The sequence below is a fragment of the Culex pipiens genome, chromosome 1 (assembly GCF_016801865.2).
Source record: "Culex pipiens pallens isolate TS chromosome 1, TS_CPP_V2, whole genome shotgun sequence".
NCBI lineage: Eukaryota > Metazoa > Arthropoda > Insecta > Diptera > Culicidae > Culex > Culex pipiens.
In genome coordinates, this window is record NC_068937.1 from 53,105,574 (window position 1) to 53,123,247 (window position 17,674).

Sequence of the window (17,674 nt, forward strand, 5' to 3'; positions counted from 1 at the left end):
TGAATCTTTGAATCTTTGAATCTTTGAATCTTTAAATCTTTGAATCTTTGAATCTTTGAATCTTTGAATCTTTGAATCTTTGAATCTTTGAATCTTTGAATCTTTGAATCTTTGAATCTTTGAATCTTTGAATCTTTGAATCTTTGAATCTTTGAATCTTTGAATCTTTGAATCTTTGAATCTTTGAATCTTTGAATCTTTGAATCTTTGAATCTTTGAATCTTTGAATCTTTGAATCTTTGAATCTTTGAATCTTTGAATCTTTGAATCTTTGAATCTTTGAATCTTTGAATCTTTGAATCTTTGAATCTTTGAATCTTTGAATCTTTGAATCTTTGAATCTTTGAATCTTTGAATCTTTGAATCTTTGAATCTTTGAATCTTTGAATCTTTGAATCTTTGAATCTTTGAATCTTTGAATCTTTGAATCTTTGAATCTTTGAATCTTTGAATCTTTGAATCTTTGAATCTTTGAATCTTTGAATCTTTGAATCTTTGAATCTTTGAATCTTTGAATCTTTGAATCTTTGAATCTTTAAATCTTTGAATCTTTGAATCTTTGAATCTTTGAATCTTTGAATCTTTGAATTTTTTTTTTTTGATCAAATTCATTTTTTGTACATTAAAAAAAGTTCAATTATTGGTCGAGTTATTTATGTGACATTCCGACCTAAAAATCATAATTTTAAACTTAAAACTTCTCTTGAACTATGGACACATTTTGACCCATTTTCTATAATCCAATTTGTTTTTATTTATTTGAATATGACTAGAACTATGGAAAAATTTTAAACCAATTTTGTCAAAGATAATTTAGCCAAAATTTTAATAAAAAGTCGAATACCTCATTTTTATTATTTTATGATTTACACGCTTAGGAAATCTATAAAATGTTTAAAAAATCTGTTTTCGCAACATAATTTGTTATTTTTAAAATTTCATTAATAATGCGTAGAACTATAAGAAAATGTTGAGCAATTTCGCCAAAGATATTATTCTGGCCATTAAATGTGGTCTTAAACCAAAACTTTTTGAAAAAAATTGGAAATTGGAGATTTTATGTAATTAATTATTTATACATCTATCGTCAAGGAATATAATGATTTGTTAATTTTGTTTCATTAAAAAGAAGAAATGATTCCAAAATAATTTGCAATTCTTTAACCCTGAAAAGTAACAATACCATCTAGTTTTTAATTAACTTTTTCGACATTTTATTCACATTCAAAAATTGAAAAAAAAAAATGACTATAACCTACCCCTCGTCCCTTTGCCCTAAATGACCATTTCGAATGCATTCGCCTGCAGTGAAAGGAGCATCCTCCTCCAGAACGAACGCCGTCTTCGTTTGTTGGTTGTAAGGAGAAGGAAAGCAATGTAAAAGCAATATTTAACAAGCCGTTGGGCACGCGAGTACTTTTTTCTTTCTTTTCCTCCCTCCCTCTATCTCTTCTTGCGCGGCGCGCATGAGCACTTGATTTTTCTTTTAGGGAGATGCGCTTAGTCGCGCGTGCCTCTTCGTTGCTCTCTTTTTCTTTGCTTTTTGTTCTACTCCTTCGTTAGGAGCTGGGACTTGTTTGCGCGGAGCAGTCCGCGACTGATTATGCGGTTTAGCCGTTGATGTAAAGGCTCTTCAACGGTCGGTGACGATGATTGGGGATGGAAAAAAACGTTGTAAATTCGGAAGAGGAGGAACAGGGCCCAAAGTGAATCGTCACATTTTTCTTGAGTTGTTGCAAATTGTCACGGGCTTATTCAAGGACATTGTCAGATGACTTATTTCAAAGGAAATTTATTTAAATAAATTATATTAAAAAAATAGTCAGAATATATTAATTATACAAAACGAATTAAATTTAAAGTTTTTGCTTCAAAATGTGTAAGTTTAATTTTGTTTCTTTTCTACTGTGTTCCGGTAAACGTTGATTCCGGAAAAAAACCATTCCGGGAAATGGAATTCCATATATAAGCATACACAGAAAAAAATATTCCTGTAAATTTACATTATTTATCATGTACCAAAAGGTATCATGATAAATGATGTATATTTACATTAGGTTCATTGGAAATTTACATTAGATTCATTGGAAATTTACATTAGTTTTGGAATTTACATTAGTTCAAATCAACTAATTCTGATTGGGATGGGAATGAGAAGCTCGACTTGGATTGCAGTAGGAAAAGGGTGTGGCCTATGTTCTATTTTAAAATGATTGAAGCGGGCAGCAAAAGGAAATTCTGATTTTAAAAAGTTGTTTCACAGGTAGGGGAAGCTTTCTCGTCGACGGCCAAGTAGAATAACGCTGGACTCGAATCGAACGGACGACGGGTAGGATGTTCGGTGTTACTGCTGCTACCCGCTGCCGACTGAGCCATCTTCGCATTTTATAAACGAGCGGCTAAAGCATCAACTTGCTCTGGTCGAGGCTCAGGCAGTGAGCCAGCGAAATATCCCAAGTAACCAATCAGCACTAAAACAAGTCAGATTGCAGCACTACAAGCGCTTTACCAGCTGTGGGTTACAGCTAAGTTGTTTTGACATCTGCACTAAATGCGCTTTTACAGCTGATATGCAACCGGTTTTGGACTTTATATTTCTGATTTCCAGCTGGCCTCTACTGTTGTTGATCCAACCCTGCACAAAACGTCAAAAAATTGGGAGAAGCAAAAATGTTGCTCTCTCCCTCTCTTTCATCTCTCCCTCTTCCGATCTATTTTCGTTTTGTACGCAACTGCATTGCCGATGAAGCTGAACCACTGGGGAGGAGCCGATTTTTTTGTTTGAAATTGAGATGTCGAAGATTCGATGCCAGGAGATGTTGCCGCTGATGAGTGGAAGTTTTCGAGCCTGATCCCGCACGGCCAGTGTGGAGATGGTTTAGCATAGCTTGTTTGACACCTACAATTGCTAGTACTTTGCGAGCTTGATTGCGGGACTCAAATTGGGAATTTACTGAGGTGAGCATCGAAGACGGCAGATTTCTCCAGTACCGCCGGGAATCGTAAGAGAAAAAAAAAAACACTTCAAAGCTAGCTTCACCATAGTGGCCGAGAAAATCCAACCTGCAAAAATCTAGCCTTTCGAAGGATCATTTAGTTTTTTCCACAAAGAAAAGGTGCTCGCAAACACCCACAAAATACAAGTTTTGAACGAAGAAGTTGTTCAACCAGCCATAAATATTCTTCTCAAAGAATAAAAACATCAGGAGCATAAACAACCTACGATGAATCTCAGCCATCGACTGACAGCCGTTTTTTCCGCTGGTTTGTTTTGGTCGTACTGGTTGAAGGAATGAGCGAGCAAGAGATATTTTTATTTTCGTTTATATCGTTCTCTCTCCTTCACTCCTCAACAGTGTTGCTAGTAAAATGGGGAAAAATGCAGCAGTGTTGCTAGGAGCAGCATTAAAACTGCTGCATATCAGCTAATACTACAGCAGTTGTTTTAGAGCTGATTTGTTATCATCCTAGCTGTTTTATGACTGATTAGCTGTAGAATGCTGACAAACAGCACATTTATGATTTCTCTTAGTGCTGGATGGTTACTTGGGATGAGAGCGATAGAAAGAGAACCAAATATAACTATTTTTAGTTCGGGTAGTTTTGAAGTCAACGTTTGGCAGAAATACATTGGATATATGATTTACATTAAATAGGAATTTACAGGAAGCCGAACACGGGTAGAAATTCATCAGATTTGAGTTTCCATGCTCAACGTTTCCATTAGATTCATGATTTACATTAGATTTAGATTTACATTGGAGTAATTTCCATGACTTTTTACTCTTTACATCATATTTCAACATTACATTGAGTGAGTTTACATAAGAAACAGTAATTACATACTGTGTAAATTTACATATTTTTTTTCTGTGTAAGCAAAGGTGCCAACCCGCAGTTGCTACTCCGTTACTGAACAGGACCTCCAGAAGTTACATCCACGAGCCGTGGAAGATGAGTGGGTGCTATCTTTCCTCGCTTCGCAACTTCTCAAAGGCCCCTATAATGCTGATCAATACCGGCGCCGGCCAAGACCAGTGGTAGGGTCACGGGGAAGTGGATGGGAATGTTAGTCCGATACTTGAGTGATAGAGACCGCCCAATCGACTGCTTCTCCGACAAAGTATCACATGAGTTTTGAGGGGGTTAGTAGATGGGTATGAGGTCAGGATTCACGAGTGGCAGTGATGTGACCATGAGCATTTTGTTTATCGATTGAAAATTTTAAATCTTAGGCAGCCGGCTGCGGAAAGATAAATAATTGATTATTTTAAAAGTGTTTTAATCGAACGCGTGCCAACCGAGCAGTAGTGCTATGGGCTGGACTTATAAATATATTTTTACTGTTTGTACAATTAAGAGAACGCGAGCAAATTTCAAAAATAATAAATAAAAGACGCTTTACTTTCATAAAATCGATAGCTTGGAGTTAATACTAAAACTGCCAGTTGGAATACATTATTACGATCAAAGAATATAAACGAAAAGAAAACAGGACACCACGTAACCGATTGTAATTAAATTAAAACAATAACTTAAACGAACTTAACCGGCGGCGTGCCTTCCTATCAACGATGATAAAAGAAGGACTTATGAAATTTAAAATATAAAAAAGGCTCCGAAAAACACGTTGCATAGTAACCGCGAAGTCCCGCTACTCACAATCGAATCCGAAAGATAGCTAAAATAACACGAAAAAAAAACCATTCCAGGAAATGGAATTCCATAATTCCATTGTCATAAAATCGTCGATATCTGTAAGGATAATCCATGGTACAATTTGGTAGATGGTACAAAGATCGATTGCCATAGTATCGTAAAACAATGTTTTAATATTTTTTTAATTTTTTTTACATTAAAAGATTTTCTACTCCTTGCTTTGATAAAACAAATCTTGATTGAAAATGTTATTGTGAAGAATATTTAGCTAAGAAAATATTTTGTCTAACTATGGTGCATTTTTTGCAGTATTAATGATAATATTTCAATTTTACCTTCTGCTAGAGAAATCAATTGGAAGGAGTTAAATTTATAAAATTATGATTTTTTTTTTTCAAAAAAACAACAAAAAATCTCTTTTACCTCAAGTAACAAAATGTTTCAAGAATTCTACAAGAGTTATTCAAGATAGCTAAAGCATAGCAATCTGGACCGCGGCAGGATAAAATTCCGTTCAAATCTTCTTCAAGAGTTTGGAAGAATACTTGCAGAGGCTTTTATCCTCCCGCGATCCAGATTGCTATGCTGTAGCTTTTGTGAAACTTTTTTTGTTTTTAATGTTTTGTTTATGGGCTATTTTGTTTGATAACTCTTTTAGACTGGTACACATTTTCTAAAGTTTTTGAGACAAAAATTTGTTTTTCCAAAAAACTTCAAAATTTTAATGGGAATTAAAGTGCAATCAGCTTTAATTGATTCCAAAATGCAGGACCATGCGTTTAAAATCATTTTTAGCATGTTTGAATTTGTTCAAAAATCCTTTGATTTTTTGAAAATTTTCGATGCACAGTACCGCAAAAAGATTTTTTTTTCGCTAAACTGTTTGTTTTCATCAAATCTTACATTTTTTGATAACTTATGATTGCAAAACAAGAATCAGTGTAAAATGCATTTTAAACACTTTTTTCATTCAAATGATGAGACTATGGCTTGTTATTTTATAAGTTTTATATATTTTTTAATTCCCCAGCCCCTCTCCCCTCCCAGCCAGAGCCGCGGGACAAAAACTTTGAAAAATATTTGCATTAGCCTTAAGGGGTTACATACATGTAGAAAATCACAAAATTTCATATTACAGAAAATTTACTAAATTGACTAAAAACATGATTTTCAAAAACTCCTGAAAGTTTCACGAAGATATTTCATGTCTGAACTGAGTAAGAGACGATTTAAGTTCACAATTTTGCCATGCGCAAAGCGAACTGTCAAACTTTGTGAACGTTTTTCTCTAAACAAGGAGTTGATTTACGGGTGCCACGATATCTTGAGATGGGATGGACCAAATTGGCTGAAATTTGGGGTGAAGACATATCCCGCGTGCATGACGAAGCCCGATTTTGAAATTTTGCTTTTCTAAAAAATACAAAAAAAACAAAAATTTAGTTTTTTTTTATATGAAAAACATGAAAATATGTTAATCTTTTTTTTTTAAATGAAATTTTGAAAATCGGCTTCGTCATGCACACGTGAGCGGTTTTACAAGTCTTCACCAAAATTTTGAGCTGATTTGGCCAAAGCAGTGTAAAGATATAGTGGCACCCGTTTTTTGAAACTGCTGACTCCAAATATCTATGTCTTAGCAATGATTCAACCAAATGTCATCAAATTTATTTTGTTAACAGATGAAAATGTTTATTTTAATACCCTGAAAACAGATTTAATTTAATTTAAACAGCTCATTTAAATTTATTTTAAACGTATAAAAAAGAGGTTTCACGTTTGAAGTTTAAGTTTTGTTTTTTCACGACCTTTTCCTCTCTTGCTTTAACATTAAAAAAAATCCAGATTTTAATCTCCGGCCTTCTCCCGTTTCAGAACCGAACCGGCTTCAACGAGCACCTCGACGCCAGCTGTGGCAGTGATTGCTACCTTGCACAGGTAATTGTGTGGCTTCCTGCAGGAATATCTCATCCTCGGTCGATCAAGAACGATCCGATGCTTCCAATCTGTCGTTTTTGTTTTTGCAGATTTCAGAAAGTTCCTTCCGGAGTTATGACACCTCAGGAAGAAAAAAAAAGTTGGAGGGGAAAAATTGTTCCAAAACGATCACAACTCCACTTTGTCAAAGGTAGAGGTGAATCGCGACAAACGAAATTAACGACAAACAAAATTGAGAGAGAATAACGCACACAAAAAAGAGCTGGTCCCATGAATGACGACTGGGCGATGACTTATAAAATCACTCGACCGTAAGTCCGGACAGGATGGTCTCTGCGCGTGCTGGCCGGATGAATCGCGAAGCGCGTCCGACCACGCTGGAACTTCTGTTTGGCACTGCATTGGTTGATGAACGCAATATTTGTTATGAGAATGTTTGGTGCTTTTTTCCTCCACTCATGTTGTTTTTTTGTTGGAATTTAGATGTTTTGAAATGATGGCATTCACGGCGATCATTTCTCTTGATGATGATCAACTGCTTTTTTGTTTAACTAAAGCTATCACAATTGCCGCAAGTAAGAGCTGAGACAAGATTGGTCATACTGTTCCAATTGTCTCAACTTTATGAATCGTCTAAATAGACTTTTTTTGAATTCTCTCAGTTTGATCAACTTCCAAAGCTTGGATGCAGGCTGAAATATACCAACTGTTCTAGTTAGTCAAATTGTCTCAAATAATGTAAGACCTACAGCTATCTCAATACTCTGAATTGTCTTAATATTTTGACTGTCTCATTTGTCTCAGCAATCTCCGTACTATTTTATTGTCTCACATGTCTCAATTGAGTAATCTGTTTTGTCTCTCTCGATTTCATGGACTGTCAAAATTGCGTTGACTGTCTCAACTATTTTGGTTTTCTGTATTAACATTTTTGACTGTCTCATTGGTCTCAGCAATCTCCGTGCGGTTTAACTGTCTCTGTCTTCATTATGTAACCTGTTTTGTCTGTCTTAATGTCTTTTACTGTCTCAATAATTGTGACTGTCTAAATTATTGCGACTGTCTCAATTATTGTGACTGTCTCAATTGCGTTGACTGTCTCAACTTTTTTTTATAGACAAAATTGCTTTGACTGTCTCAAATATTCTGACTGTCTCAATTGCGTTTATTGTCTCAAACGTTTTTATATTCTCTACTGCTTTGGTTGTCTCAACTCTCAATCGTAGTATCAATTGCTCTAACAGTCTCATTTGTTTCAACAATTTCCGTACTGTTTAACTGTCTCACCTGTCTTAATTGTGTAATCTGTGTTGTCTGTCTCAATTTTATGGACTGTCTCAATTATTGTGACTGTCTCAATTGCATTGACTGTCTCAACTGTTTTTAAATTCTTTACTGCTTTGGCTGTCTCAACTCTCAACTGTTGTATCAATTGCTCTAACTGTCCCAACTTTCTCAACTGATTTAACTGTTTTGACTGTCCTAATTGTCTTTAGTGATTATACGGCCTCATACGTCGTGACTGTCTCATCAATCTGGACAGTATATTTTGTATCAACACTCATTACTTTTTTATCTGTATCATTAATTTAAATTGTCCCAAACTGTAAAATTTGTCTCAACAACGACAACTGTCTCAAAACGGTTATACAGTCGACTCTCTGGTTGTCAATATCCAAGGGACCGTCGAGGAAGAGAATCATCAGTTTACAGAACGATGCAAAATGAAGACTCGATTGAAAATATTTTTTTCTTGATACCCAGCTATGGGAGAGAATTATGGCAACGTCCAGCAAACAAAAACAAACTAATGTCAAACACCCTTCAAAGCTTCGTTTCGCCAAGAAAAATGTCTATGCAAGCCATGAGAAACTGAAAGTATTGACAACCGAAAGAGATTTTTAAAGCAAACGGAATCCAAGGGACCGTCGAGGAAGAGATCCTTCAAGCAAGGGAAAATATCGAGGAATGAAGACAATTGATGTATGCAGATTGAAGGGACTGAAGAATTCATCGATAGATGGAGAATTATTGATATCGAGAAGATCGACAGCCAGAGAGTCGACTGTAACTGTCTCAACTGTTTTAACAATCCAACTGTCCAATTGTCTCAAATATCTTGTCTTTTTTAACTGTCTCAACTCCTTGAGTGTTACTTGTCCTGGTCGTTTCAGTTGTCTTAACTATTTTGATTGCCTCAGCCGCCTAGACAGCTACACTAACTAAAATGTGTCATGTGCGTTTTGACTACTTTAACTTTCCAATCTACCTGAATTGTAACGACTGTCTCAACTAACATGGGCACATCAACTGTCTCAACTGTCTCAGACAGTTTCAACTGTCTCAAAATAAAAATAAGAACTTTGTCTCAACTGAGACAACTGTTTCAATATATTTCTTCCAGTTAGTTCAGCAACTAATCCGGAGCAATTACAAAAATTCTTTTCTCAATTGTATTGTTTTCATTGGCGCCCCGTCCCGACATGTAGACAAACTTCGACTGCCCGGACAAATCAGTTTCACACTCCTGGAACCAGGTTACGCTTGTCAAAACACATCACGGCAAAGAACAACTTTCCATAAATGATAACGCAGTTAGACAACAGCAAAACTATTATTATTTAGAGCAGTTTTCAGCGCAGTCTGATGACGCCATACAAAATTAAAAGCGAAATTCCCGTCGGCAGACTGATTCATATTTTCAGATATTTACGCCGAAGGCTGGCTGCAGCTTCTCTCTAAGCTTTGAAAAGTGCAATTAAATTGCGTGATGCACCACGGGATGAACGGCTGCATGCAAAGTGCCTCCGATCTGGTCATTTATGGCGAAATACTATCCAGATCTTTAAGCGAAGATGGCGTTACGAATGGTGAACGCCCGAAATGTCAAAATCGCGCAGTTATACCAACATTAGAAAAAAAGTGTGGCTGTCATGCCATGGGAAACTTTTTTTGTAATGTTGGTACCACTGTAAGATTTTGACATTTCGAGCGTTCACCATTCGTATCGCCATCTTTGCTTAAAAATCTGGATAAAAAACAGCTCCCGGACAATATGTGTGCAGGGTCGTACAAACATGCACCGCTCAATGGATGCACTTAATCGCCTTCCAGTGAAGTTTCGTGCACGCCGGAACAATGGAACTGAAGGCCTGCATGCAAATGTTGAAATGTCGGCCGATGTCAGTGATATCAACAAAGCGGTTGCTATAATTTTGATATAAAAATTGCATTAAAACATTAAAAGCTCATCAAGCGATTTTTTTTCGACTCCAAATCGTGAAGGAACCCCACACCGACTCCGAAGCGTCTCTGTTTATATGTTTTAATTGCATATTAATTATTCTCAATTTAGGCTGAATTAGTTACATCCTTCAGATCTGTTGTGTGTTTAAAACCAGAGCGCGACGACCGAACGTCATAAAACGACACAAGAAGCGTGCTGTCCCGCTCGGACGTTAGGCTACTCAAAATGCCATAAAAAATATAATCTTCTTCCACTTTTACCGGGAGCAGACGACGACGTTGCATCTTCCTTTTTGGTTTATGACTTTGAAAATATCAACGAACACATCACGAGGAGGAGGAGGAGGTCTGGCCGGGCAACCCCTCGCTTCAAACGGTCACTTAAGTTTGTTGTTCTTGTTGCTGTATTGATATGTTTTCGCTGGAAGACGGTGTCGGGTTTCATTCATGTGCTGCGAGAGGCAGGACCACACTGGATCGATGAAGATGTTTTATGGAGGGATGTTCGTCGTGGTTTGATCTGTGAGCTAATCTATGCTAATGACGTGCATGGTGAGACAATTGAGACATTATGGACACATTGGCACGTTGGGTAGTTGAGACAGGTGAGACATCCAAGTTTCTTTAGGACTGTATGGTTTAACGGAACTGTCGTTCAAATTATAGTTAAGACAATTGAGGCAACTTGTTCAAATGAGACATGTGAGACAATATAGACAGTTGAGGCTCATCGGATAGTTGAGACAAGTGAGTAATATATGATTTTTATAATAACCTACAATAAGATTGTAAAACCATTAGTTGAGACAATAGAGTAAGCTATCTCAGTTGGGACAATTGAGGCTTTATGGACAGCTGAGACACTCGGTTAGTTGAGACAGGATCGACTACTAAGACTGACAGTATGGTTTAATGTACCCACTTATTGTATGAGCTTCAGTTAAGACAATTGAGACAACTATCACAGTTGGTACCAGTGAGACACTATTCAAAGATGAGACACGTCAGGTAGTTGAAACACCCAAATGTTGTACATTATATAGTTGTCAAATGAGACAACTTTCGCTGATGAGACAAATGAAATGATATGGACAGCTGAGACACGTCGGGTTGTTGAGACAGGCAAATTTTACAGACAGTGTAGTTTAATATAAACAACTGTTGTACAAACTTTGATTGATATAATCGAGACAACTTGTTCGGTTGAACCAGTCCTGCCTGTCCTGAGTACACTGAGAGAATCGAAATTATTGGATCAGGTTAAACCATCTTTTGATACTCGTAATACAAAATGTCTGAGACAGCTAATGCAGTCAATTGAGACAACAAAGATGGTTAAGGCAAATAAGGCAATCAATTAGATAGGTCTGAACTCGTTAGGATATCCCGTTGAGCCAGTTGCACCAACCAAAGTTGATTGTGTTATTTGCATAACATGATACAGCTGAGACAAGTTGGAAGTTGAGACAAGTTGAGACATCTCAGAAAAAAACGTTTTTCAATTAAGACAACTGATGGCCAGATCTGTTGAGTTTAGGTAGTAAAGTCAGTCAGACAGTCAAAATGGTTGAGATAGTCAAGACATGTTGAACAGTAGAAGCAGTTAGGGCAGTTTAAGGCAGTTGGGACAGTCAAGACACAGTAAACAGTTGAGGCATTTTAGATAATTGAGGGAGTTGAGAAAGCCAGGCTAATTCAGGCAATAATGTCAGTTGAGACAGTCAAAGTTCTTCAAACAGCCAAAAACAATTGAGACAATGTAGACAGTTAAGGCAGTTGAGACAGTCAGAAAAGCTAAATGCTATTAAGACAGTTGTGACAGGTAAATCAGGAAATTAACTTTAAGCAGTCAAAACATTCAAAGAAATTAAGGAATTTAAGAAAGTTTAGCAATATATAAGATTGGCTTTAAAAATATAATAAGTTGAGGCAGTCAAAGTAGTTCAGATAACCAAAACAGTCTGAAAAGGTCAGACACGTTAAACAGTTTAAGCAGTTTGGACTCTTAAGGTAGTTGATACCGCCATGACAGTCTGGCAGTAAATAAAGCTTGAGCAGTCGAATAAGTAGAGACAGTCAAAATAGTCACAGCAGTTAAGGCAGTTGGGACAGTTAATGTAGTTTAGATAGTATCAAACCATCCACATTAACGACCCCCGGCAGTTGAGAAAGTCAAGACATATCAAACACTTGAGGCAGTTTGGTCAGTTAAGGCAGTTGAGACATCCAGGACTGTTTAGGAAATAAAATCAGCTAAATGCAATTGGGACAGCAAGGACAGATTAGGCAGTAAATTAGGTTTGGGCAGTGAAATCAGTTGAGACATCAAAATCAGTTGAGGCAGTCAAAACAGTCAAAGTAGTTTAGGAAGTCGAGACAGTTAAGGCAGTTGAGATAGTTAGGGCAGTGGAAACAGTCAAGACACTTGAGGCAGTTTGGACAGTTAAGGCAGTTGAGACATCCAGGACAGTCAAGGAAACAAAATCAGTTAAAGCAGTTGGTGCAGTCAAAGCAGTTCAGAAAGCCACGACAGTTGAGACAGCCAAGACACGTTGAACAGTTGAGGCAGTTGGGACTGTAAAATCAGTTCATTCAGTAAAGTTAGTTAATAAAGTCACAGTAGTTGGGACAGTCAAAACAGTTAAATGCAATTGAGACAGCCAGGACATATTAGGCAGTAAATTAGGTTTGGGTAGTGAAATCAGTTGAGACATTAAACTCAGTTGAGACAGTCAAAACAGTTCCTTGACTGTTTAGGAAGTTGAGACAGTTAAGGCAGTTGAGATAGTTAGGGCAGTTGAGACAGTCAAGTCACTTGAGGCAGTTTGGACAGTTAAGACAGTTGAGACATCTAGGACAGTTTGGGAAATAAAATAAGTTTTGACAGTCAAAGTAGTCGAGACAGTGAAGACACATCAAACAGTTGAGGCAGTCAAAGCAGTTCAGAAAGCCATAACAGATGAGACAGCCAAGACACGTTGAACAGTTGAGGGAGTTGAGACAGTATGGGCAGTTGGGAGAGTCAAAACATTGAAATGTAATTGAGACAGCTTGTACAGTCTAGGCAGTAAATTAGGTTTGGGCAGTGAAATCATTTGAGACATTAAAATCAGTTGAGGCAGTCAAATCAGCCAGGGTATTGTTGTTTATTGTTCACCGTCTTCGACCGGAGTCGCACAGACTGAATATCTTAAAAAACTAGGTAGTTTAGGAAGTGGAGACAGTTAAGGCAGTTGAGATAGTTAGGGCAGTTGAGACAGTCAAGACACTTGAGACAGTTTGGATAGTTAAGGCAGTAGAGACATCCAGGACAGTTTAGGAAACAAAATCAGTTTAGGCAGTTCAGTCAATTGAGACAGCCAAGTAGAAGGAGGAGGCAGTAAAGACACATCAAGCAGTTGAGGCAGTTAATGCAGTTGGGCAGTCAAAGCAGTTCATGAAGCCATAAAAATTGAGACAGCCAAGACACGTTGAACAGTTGAGGCAGTTGGGACAGTATGGGCAGTTGAGACAGTAAAATAAGTTTATTCAGTAAAGTTAGTTAAGATAGTCATAGTAATTGGGTCGGTCAAAACATTTAAATAAAATTAAGACTGCCAGTACAGTTTAGGTAGTAAATTAGGTTTGGACAGTGAATTCAGTTGAGACATTAGAATCAGTTGAGGCAGTAAAAACAGGACTGTTTAGGTAGTTGAGGTTAAGTTTGGGCAATAAAATCAGTTGATACGGTCAAGACAGTTAAGGTAGCTGAGACAGTAAAGGCAGTTGAGCAAAAAGTATTAACATTTTTAGCCAAAACAGTAGAGACAGTATGACAGCTCTGGCAGTTGAGGCATTTAAGGTAGTTGTGACATTTGGATGCAGTTGAACGAGTCAGAACATCAGTACTCATTAGGGTCACGTGACCCCTTTCCCCGTTGCTGCACTTGTTCTGGGCTGGGACGGAAGTCCAAAAGGGACGCCAAACAAAAACAACAACCCACAACGGTCCCCTTGCTTCTGGATGTTCATAATTAGGAAGTAGATTCCACTGACAGTTCTCTCGGGTCCATCACGATTGTCACCATCCAGTGAGCTCCTAAATTGAACGTTGTAAACAAGCTACAGAGAAAAAAAAGAAAGGGGGAGATGATCTGGAGGTTTCGAGCATAACCACAGTGACTGTCAACCTTGTCAGGTTGTCAAAACACGACTTCTAACCTGTCGTCTAGCATCCATCAATCACGGAAACCCCCGAAAAACACACGTGGGTGAACCGTTTGAAAGTGATCTATGGATCTTGGTTGTCTCCCAGAAAAATAAACGACTCCGAAGAGATTTACCCTTTTTCTAACCGCTTTGCTGCGCAACGTTCCCGCGATTAGCCGCGGAACAAATTAAAATCAATTAACGCACATGTTGATGTTCTTTTTCGCTGGAACTGTCCCGGCCGGGGGCCACCGACATAATCGAATCTCTGTCCATCAACCCGGGCAACAATGGGGGTCCAAAATAGGCACCAGAAAAATTTAAAATAGATTTAAATCGGTTGGCTCGCAGTCAGAGTTCGGAAGTGTCGGAAGGTCGCAGTTTGTGGCCACGTGCTTAATTAGCTGGATCCGGAGGCTTGAAACACTTGTTCCTCTCGGAGTTTCTCGTTGAGTTATGGTGCGGAAATTAAATCAACTGGACTGGGTAACGACGATCGTAAAACGGTTGACAGTTGAACTGGGCGCTCTACGAGAGGAAACGGAGCTAATTTGCTTGCTTGGCCAGCTAATTGTTTGTGGATTTCGAAGAGGAGTGACGTTTCAAAGCCCATGCAGCAAATCATGATTAAACACGAATATTAGTTAGAACCTCCTGAGAGTGTAACGCTCTGGCAGCTTTAAAATTACAGGAATTTAAAGAAAAGCAGCAATCCAACCGCACAGCGTGTCACTTTCAGCCCCGTCTGTCAACTTTGTTTACCCAAGGCGGCCTTGTTTACATTTGCAAACGGCTGCTTTCCCATGCGCGCTAATTGCACACCAAATCGCTCTTGACGATCCTCGATTATCTGTTTTCCATCACGTCTGGATTTTCTTCTCGAGAGGATTCCACTTGACATTTCGGTGGGAAATTCCCGGGAGGCGCGTAACTCTTTCGTCACCGCCATTATGGCGGGAATGCCATAATCAACCAGAAACGTCAGAATGTGGTTGCCACTGGCAACGGGAGCTAGCGCGTGTGCTCGAGAAATGTTTCATAATCTAAATGTTTTAAGAAATATTTAATTTCTCATAATTAGAAGGAGAAACGGAGAGATAAAAAAACGGAGAAAAGCCAGATAAACTATGCCACTTGAGGTTTGCTGGGGAAGCCATGAGCATTCTTGCGTTGTTTACATTCTTGCGACATACGGTGGGAAGAAGAATCCCGAAAAAACGAGCGTGACAAGTGGCTACCGGGAGTCAAACATATGGTCGCAAATTTCTAGATTCCATGCTGCGATAGTGGTCCGAAAATTGGACAAAGAAATAGAGGCAACAAGTTTTGGGTTTGTTTTGCCTGCCTTCCATATGCGCGTAGCTAGCTGTCAAACGGATTTTATAGCACGTTTCACAACGGCGTTTGGCGCCAGTCAAACTGTCACTGTTGGCATCGTACATTGCAAAAAAAAACACCTGACGTCTGTCAAATGTTTTATAGCACCTGCCATAATGGCGTCCCGTGCACGTCACGTTCCGCCGAGTGTCGTTCCATTTTCGCGCGTCCCACCCGAATCAAACCAGATTATTTCAGTAAACGGCTCAAAATTGATTGTGACAGCTCGTAAAATTCGCCAAAACCCCATGACGGTTCGTCACGCGGTGTGCCATAAAATGATTTAATTACCCGTCAATTGGCTGCGCCTATCAGTGACCATTTCTTGAATGCAACTCAGTGCGACTGGGTTGAACCTCGCATAAATCTTGCCATAAACACTTCAAGTCGCTGGCTGCCAAATTGTCAAGATTGTCTCAAGAGTCACTTGGTCCGAGAGTGTTCTAAATCATTCCGCCGTTAATAGACCTAATGATCCTCTCGAGCGAGCGCGCGCTGATTGTGCGTGTCGCGACAATTCCGGATGGCGGGGGCGTCCAGAGATTCTACTAATCTGGATCAGTTGAAGAAGATGCAGCAGATCCAGCTTTTCTGGAACTCGTGTCAACTGTTCTCCCCATTTGGTCACTTTGTGTTATTTTTGTAGCGCTGAACTAGACATTGTTCGGCCGCCATAAAAAGTAGCTCGAAAAGTATCGTAAACCCAATTATTAAGAGTCGGTTATTTGCTAAAACTTCAACACGTGTTCTGTTGGCGATGCGGTTACGCAAGACCTTGCGACAAACCCGAGGCGTGTGTGTAGCAGATGATGATCTTGGCTGGCAGATAGGGGTTCTATGCTGGGAAAATTCTACAATAGACTTGCCATAATTGCTATTTAAGCGACTTCTCTGACGATTGCCCCGTTTTCTTTCTGTTTATTTCAGTGTGCCGTCGGTTGCAAACTCTGGGAGCTAGCGCTGGAATCTTCCTGCCAAAATGTTTGCGTAAGTAGCTTTCGTCAGGAATGTAGATTTGAAGACATTAAAAAGACTACTTGAGTTATAAGACGAGACGCTCATATGAAAAGACGCCTTTGAAACGAGACGCTTATCAGTCGAGACATTTAAAAGACGAGACGCTTAGAAGACGAGACATTTAAAAGACGAGACGTTATAAAGAACCACGACGTTATAAAGAAGACGAGATTGTTATAAGTCGAGACGCCTATAAGACGAGACATTTAAAAGACGAGACGCTTAGAAGACGAGACGCTTAGTAGACGAGACGCTTAGTAGACGAGATACTTAGAAGACGAGAGGCTTAGAAAACTAGACGCTTAAAAGACGAGACGCTTAAAAGATGAGACGCTTAGAAGACGAAACGCTTAGAAGACGAGACGCTTAAAAGACGAGACGCTTAGAAGACGAGACGCCTAATATGTGAATAATAGAAAAATACCAAACACAAACCGCTCTCTCCCCGCAGAACAAAACCGACCAGGACCTGCTGGAGCCCAAGGAGCTGTACTGCGTGATGGGCTGTAACGACGCACTAAACCGGTACTTCCGGTGGCTCAAGTCGATGATCGGGACGCCGCCAGCACCGGCGCTGGTCGCCGACAGCTTGACGGCCACGTCCCTCTCGCTCGAGTGGGAAGTTCCGAAGTGGTTGGTGCAGTTTTCGCACTACAAGAACCACAGCCCGCAGAGCTACCTGGTGCAGTGGCGGTACGAGGAGGTCGCCGGCGACTGGAAATTCTGCAGGAACCAGAGTATGGGCGATAACTCGACGATACGGGTCGATAATCTGCAGCCGTACACCAAGTATAGGGTAAGGAACTTCAAGATGAGGTTGGTTTGCGTCTCAACTAACGAACTTTCCTCCTCCGTTTTCAGTTCCGGGTAGCGTTGCTCCTGTCGCCCCACCACGACGAGGTGCTCATCTCGGAGCAGAGCGTCATCATCCTGACGCTGGCGCACGGACCGCCCATGTCCGAGCCAAAAATTGTACGCGCCGTTGCGGTAGACTATTCACGAATCTCCATATCATGGGAACCCGGACCGTTCCCGAACGGTCCGGTCTTGTCATACGTACTACAGATCAAAGACATCGACCCCTCAGGATACAGTGCTCTCAAGGTTCCCGCCCTCCGTTGTCCACGTTGTTGTTTTGCGCTTCCTCTTCTTCTTCTTCTTCTTTTTCTGCCTTGACTGTCTTTTCCAAACGCTTCCGTTTTGACGCTTTCTAGATGTGGTTTGCTTCCGACAAGCTCTCACATAACCG

At 39.4% G+C, this 17,674-nt stretch overlaps 1 protein-coding gene across 5 annotated transcripts in view; it reads left to right on the forward strand.

Annotated features, from left to right (window-relative positions):
• LOC120430976 (proto-oncogene tyrosine-protein kinase ROS) overlaps positions 1-17,674 on the forward strand; it is a 48,573-nt gene that overhangs the window by 22,587 nt on the left and 8,312 nt on the right. For 3 of the 5 annotated variants that reach the window (XM_039596315.2, XM_039596151.2, XM_039596207.2), the window contains exons 2-5: positions 6,535-6,597; positions 16,336-16,395; positions 16,877-17,221; positions 17,287-17,529. In XM_039596315.2, the coding sequence (XP_039452249.1) occupies positions 6,535-6,597; positions 16,336-16,395; positions 16,877-17,221; positions 17,287-17,529 (711 nt within the window). The remainder of the gene's footprint in view (positions 1-6,534; positions 6,598-16,335; positions 16,396-16,876; positions 17,222-17,286; positions 17,530-17,674) is intronic. The other 2 variants (XM_039596377.2, XM_039596268.2) reach the window with 2 other exon arrangements.